Source organism: Seriola aureovittata, chromosome 3, assembly GCF_021018895.1.
Source record: "Seriola aureovittata isolate HTS-2021-v1 ecotype China chromosome 3, ASM2101889v1, whole genome shotgun sequence".
Taxonomy (NCBI): Eukaryota; Metazoa; Chordata; class Actinopteri; order Carangiformes; family Carangidae; genus Seriola; species Seriola aureovittata.
Window position 1 is genome coordinate 22,206,684 of NC_079366.1, and position 6,327 is coordinate 22,213,010.

At 41.4% G+C, this 6,327-nt stretch overlaps 1 protein-coding gene across 1 annotated transcript; it reads left to right on the forward strand.

The window, feature by feature from the left end:
• Positions 1-2,321: 2,321 nt before the first annotated feature.
• On the forward strand, positions 2,322-5,886 carry pou4f2 (POU class 4 homeobox 2). The gene is made up of 2 exons (XM_056372146.1): positions 2,322-3,182; positions 3,491-5,886. The coding sequence occupies exons 1-2, from the start codon at positions 2,967-2,969 to the stop codon at positions 4,421-4,423; spliced, it is 1,149 nt and encodes a 382-aa protein (XP_056228121.1). The 5' UTR covers positions 2,322-2,966; the 3' UTR covers positions 4,424-5,886.
• The last annotated feature ends 441 nt before the right edge of the window (positions 5,887-6,327 follow it).

Consider the following 6,327-nt stretch of genomic DNA (forward strand, 5'->3'; position numbering starts at 1 on the left):
AAAAGTCACTGTTTACTTTCTAACCTCCGAGAGCTTCGTTACATCATAACAATTATCTCTTCCTATAGACATGACCATATTAAGGAAATTAGACAACCCTTGTTAATTACAGCGTGATTGAATGTTTTAATTACATTAGCGATGATGTGGTTTAATTAGAGGGGAGATAAGATAATAGCCTGCTATGACAAGTATATAGATTTGCAATTAAGTAGTGCTAATTATTTTAAAAATCCACTCTTATCGCCATTCATTAAGTAGTAACTAGCGTCCTTTTTGCATGCAAAACTCCATGCATAAAACCACACAAAATAGTACAACACATATTATAATTTTCTTACAAAGTTTAAAAATGATTTCCGGTATTTTACACTGGTTTTATTAATATGGAGAAATTTGTTAAAGTAACAAAGGAGAAAAATTGCAGGCGATAATATGAAACCTTTCATTCTTAAAATTTAGACAGAAATAGACAATCCGAGCAGTTGCCAATGCGTTTTTAATTTTTTTTTTTACATCTTTTATTTTTACCTTAGGTGTCTTCATAAAAATCATAGTAGGCTAATATTATTTTGACTTTACGATAATAACTTTGATTTATTTTGACCTCAGCAGGTGGAGTGGAGCTGTCCGTGGTGTTAATTCACTTTCTGTGCTCCCTCGGGGTTGCAACTGTCTGTTTGGCAGAGCCTAAGTTGAATTTTGTTTACAATATTCAACAATAAAATATTTGCAGGTGCAATAAATCGGAAATCAATCAAAAAGTCCCTGAACTTCATGAGACGTGGTGCTGGTAACGAGGTGTTGGTGATAAGAAGTAGAGTCATTTGAAATAAATGCCCTGTCGCAGACTGCCCATGCGCAGAGTCCCCAGCGGCGGCGGCGGCGGCGGTGGTGCTGGTGCTGTGGCAAATGAAGGATAATAAATCATGAAAGGGTTTTTCAGGTGCAGCTGGAAAAGAGTGTGTGTAGGCTATGTGAGAGGGTGAGAGACTGGGAGAACTGCAGAGAGAGAGAGAGAGAGAGAGAGAGAGAGAGAGAGAGAGAGAGAGAGAGAGAGAGAGAGAAAGAGAGAGAGTGAGGGTGTGTGTGTGTGTGTTGTGTGTGTGTGTGTGTGTGTGTGTGTGTGTGTTGAAAATTATAGCCATACAGGAAAAAAAAAAACAAAATCCAAAAGTCACTGTTTACTTTCTAACCTCCGAGAGCTTCGTTACATCATAACAATTATCTCTTCCTATAGACATGACCATATTAAGGAAATTAGACAACCCTTGTTAATTACAGCGTGATTGAATGTTTTAATTACATTAGCGATGATGTGGTTTAATTAGAGGGGAGATAAGATAATAGCCTGCTATGACAAGTATATAGATTTGCAATTAAGTAGTGCTAATTATTTTAAAAATCCACTCTTATCGCCATTCATTAAGTAGTAACTAGCGTCCTTTTTGCATGCAAAACTCCATGCATAAAACCACACAAAATAGTACAACACATATTATAATTTTCTTACAAAGTTTAAAAATGATTTCCGGTATTTTACACTGGTTTTATTAATATGGAGAAATTTGTTAAAGTAACAAAGGAGAAAAATTGCAGGCGATAATATGAAACCTTTCATTCTTAAAATTTAGACAGAAATAGACAATCCGAGCAGTTGCCAATGCGTTTTTAATTTTTTTTTTTACATCTTTTATTTTTACCTTAGGTGTCTTCATAAAAATCATAGTAGGCTAATATTATTTTGACTTTACGATAATAACTTTGATTTATTTTGACCTCAGCAGGTGGAGTGGAGCTGTCCGTGGTGTTAATTCACTTTCTGTGCTCCCTCGGGGTTGCAACTGTCTGTTTGGCAGAGCCTAAGTTGAATTTTGTTTACAATATTCAACAATAAAATATTTGCAGGTGCAATAAATCGGAAATCAATCAAAAAGTCCCTGAACTTCATGAGACGTGGTGCTGGTAACGAGGTGTTGGTGATAAGAAGTAGAGTCATTTGAAATAAATGCCCTGTCGCAGACTGCCCATGCGCAGAGTCCCCAGCGGCGGCGGCGGCGGCGGTGGTGCTGGTGCTGTGGCAAATGAAGGATAATAAATCATGAAAGGGTTTTTCAGGTGCAGCTGGAAAAGAGTGTGTGTAGGCTATGTGAGAGGGTGAGAGACTGGGAGAACTGCAGAGAGAGAGAGAGAGAGAGAGAGAGAGAGAGAGAGAGAGAGAAGAGAGAGAGAGAGAAAGAGAGAGAGTGAGGGTGTGTGTGTGTGTGTATGATTGAGAGAGAGAGAGAGAGCGAGAGAAAGAGAGAGAGAGAGAGAGAGGCGGAGAGAGACTCAGTCTGCCCTTCGCCTCAGAGCAGAGGCAGTTCGGGTCCCCGCAGCATTCAACGTAGTCGAAGAGGCACAATACAGAGACTGTCACCACCATTACTTCTCACTTACGGTCATTTCAAGACGGAAACTTTTGACAAAAAACACCAACAGGTCAACGAAAGCGGCAACTCTTCTAAACTTGAAGTATTTTGGAAATCCTAAGAGACGGAGAGAAACTTTTTATTTTATTTTTTTTTTCTGGCGTCGTCTATGAGGAGCTCTGCCAAAAAAAAATCCAAGGCAAAAAAATATCATATGATACAAGGTGGAGACAGTTGAAGGAGAAAAAAGAGAAAAGGTTATTTTGAACAATCGCGCCACAAGTCCACAAAGGAAAAGGTATCGGCTGCGCTCAGTTGCATGGCTTGTTGGTGCCTGCGATATCTCATTTGCCAAATAGACGAGACACCTCCATACCTCCGCTAGTAATAATAAATAGATGTGATAACTTCAGTTCTGGACGACCGTCTTCTGCCTATACTTTATTCGACAGTGACTTGAGATTCCTGCGAAGCAATTGGGCTTCAACTCCCGACCGAGGAGGCGGAGTCTTAACTTATTAAAAGGAACTTGCTGAGGCTTGGACGCCAGCAAATATGATGATGATGTCTCTGAACAGCAAGCAGCCTTTTGCCATGGCCCACACCAGCTTGCCCGAACCCAAGTATTCGTTGCATTCCTCCTCATCATCCACTTTGACTTCCAATGCACCTTCATCCTGCTCGTCCTCCCGACACAGCAGCACCATCATCAGCAGCAGCGGCAGCAGCAGCTCGGAGGCGATGCGCCGAGCCTGTCTCCCAACCCCACCGGTACGTATTCTGCATAATCACTGCTTAAAGGCACATTTTGACAGCCCACTTTTTTGCTTGATGTTTTTTTCATGTCTGCACAGCAAATCACCCAACACCTCCATATTTTTTTCCTCTGCTCAACTTATGTATTCAGTCGGCTTTGCCTTTCGTATTAATTTTTATGACCTGGGATGTTGCATGTGTCTTGTTTTGTGTGCTCCTTTTTCAGGATTTCTTTTTTTCACATTCTGGAAATGTTTTAAACCGAGGAGTGGAGGGAGAATTCCCTGCTGACAGTTATGTGTGCATTCTATTTGCAATTGCAGAGCAATATATTCGGAGGCTTGGATGAGAGTTTGTTGGCCCGGGCTGAAGCTCTAGCGGCGGTGGATATAGTCTCGCAGACCAAGAGCCACCATCACCCTCCACATCACAGTCCCTTCAAGCCGGACGCAACCTACCACACCATGAACACTCTCCCCTGCACCTCGTCTTCCTCCTCCTCCTCCTCGGTGCCTATTTCTCATCCGTCCGCCTTGGCTGGCCACCACCATCACCACCACCACCACCACCACCACCAGCCTCACCAGGCACTGGAGGGGGACCTGCTGGACCACATCACCCCGGGACTGGCACTAGGAGCCATGGCTGGGCCGGATGGCTCGGTGGTTTCCACGCCTGCGCACCCTGCCCACATGGCGGGCATGAACCACATGCACCAGGCAGCCATCAACATGGCTCATGCCCACGGGCTACCACCGCACATGGGCATGAACGACGTGGACGCCGATCCTAGGGACTTGGAAGCCTTCGCGGAGAGGTTTAAGCAGAGACGGATCAAACTCGGGGTTACCCAGGCGGATGTAGGGTCAGCTTTAGCCAGCCTGAAGATTCCTGGGGTGGGCTCCCTCAGCCAAAGCACCATTTGCCGATTCGAGTCCCTCACGCTCTCTCATAACAACATGATTGCTTTGAAGCCCATCCTGCAAGCGTGGCTAGAAGAAGCCGAGAAATCACACAGGGAGAAACTTAATAAACCCGAGTTGTTCAACGGCGCAGAGAAAAAGAGGAAGCGCACGTCGATAGCCGCACCAGAGAAGAGATCACTGGAGGCCTATTTTGCCATTCAGCCGCGTCCCTCCTCAGAGAAAATCGCAGCAATTGCAGAAAAGCTGGACCTCAAAAAGAACGTGGTGCGGGTCTGGTTTTGCAACCAGCGGCAGAAACAGAAACGAATGAAATACTCTGCATGCGTCTAAAATCGCTTTAAACCACCCACCAACGAAAAGACTTGGAACAGTTTAGAGACGATTTGTATCATATTTCCTATCTCACACCTTTTTTTCAATCATCGATGACTTTGTGCTTTGAACTTCGAAAAATTCCTAAAATTGAACAATGACTGAAAAACTCGAAAACCCCCACAGTCACATCTTTTACTCGCTGAGGGGGAGATGTGGAGTCGAGTAAAGCATCGTTTGACAGAGCAAGTAAGACCACTGTTTCCACACATACTATGCTTCACCTTTTTAATGTCAACGCAGTATGACTTACAGGACTCTATGCTTTCATTTTTATTTATGATTTATTTCAAATGAGGACTATAGTTTGCGTTAGAGCCCAATGAAAATAGCATTGGTATTTACACACAACGAGACTAGTTTAACTCAAAGCACTTGGTTGGTGACTATTGGTGTTTATATTTTTGGCTTATAGGATAAGCTACATTTTCCCTCCGAGTTCATGACGATGCAGTCTGACATTTATTCAGGGTCCATGAGGGGATTAAGAGGACAACACACTACTTGGTCTCGAAAGCTAATATTAGATTACTGCCAAATAACCCTCTGTAAATGAATAATTTACTTGTCACACACTTCATTTTGTGTCTAAATGTGTAATTAATTCCACCTATTTTGTTACCATGTGTGATCTAAGTCAGGGATATATTTTCAAGATACCTGGGGTTTGGATTAAGGTAGGGTTGTTTATTATTAGGCCTCAGTATGTGGAAATAACGAAATAGGAACTCACTTGGATGTCCACCAGGATGTCACAGAATTTCCCAATTAAAAAAATATGATTTCTTGCCGGCTGCAATAAGTTTACAATCCAGCGTGGGCCTGTATCTTATGAACTATTTATTGAGTGAGGTCATGTTTACTTCATTACATATTTATTGGGATTCCCCCCACCTCGTTTTGCTTGAGAAAATCAAATTCTGACAGCAAGTTAAGCGTGTTGTTCTGGTTTAAAGGGAAACGACTGTGAAATATACAGTCACAAATTTTAACTTACGATTTCTAACGTTTGAGATGGTACAATCGAGATATATATGAGATAGTATTCTCTTTTTAAATTATTTTATGTATGTTTTCTGGTATTTATTTGTATAAATATACGCGCATCATTATGAAGTCGTTGCTTGTTAAAATCACCTTGTTTAAGTAATGTTTTTTCTTGAAGAGAAAAGAAACAGCTTCATGGAAGTATACGTGTACAATGTAAATATTTCATTGGAACCAGTCGATGCACATAAATATATCCGTACAGGTTTTTGCTGTATTGCTGTTTTAGCTGAGGTAACTTATTTCTGTAATGTATGTTGCTTTAGGTTCCTGGTTAAATAATTCTATTAATTTATTACATCCATGTAATTTTAATTTATTTAATTATTGAACTGCAATATGTGTTTCATTAAAGAACAAACTTTAACATTTAATCGGACGTTTTACATGACTACACTTTGTAATGTGGCTCACCCAGACATATTAATATTCTTTTATTTATTCATCTATTTATTTATTGATGATGAGGAGGGGAACGGTTTAGCTGGGGGCTGCACAGCTTGTAAAAGATATTTTGTGGATTCTTGAGGCTTATTTGACTAAAAATATTGCAATTTTTTTAAAGGTAACGTGGCTTTACCGTTACCAAAAGGTGTCAGGTTTGATTGTAGAAACAGCCACGAGACCTGTCACAGTACTCATGAGCAAGACACCACCAACAACCCCTCCCCCACCCACCCAATCTGCTCTCCCACTGTCTGGGTAAGGGATGAATAACTAAAAATGAAAATGTAAAATGTAATTAGAAATAGCTTTTTTGCCTTTAACTTCTGATTACACCGTCCTCCTCCAGGCCTCATCATAAGCTGGCCTTA

Bases quoted from the DNA above. Each gene is read 5' to 3' on its own strand.
- pou4f2 (XM_056372146.1), top strand. From the start codon at position 2,967: ATGATGATGATGTCTCTGAACAGCAAGCAGCCTTTTGCCATGGCCCAC. The intron at 3,183-3,490 runs GTACGTATTCTG...TTGCAATTGCAG, and splicing joins CCTGTCTCCCAACCCCACCG to AGCAATATATTCGGAGGCTT.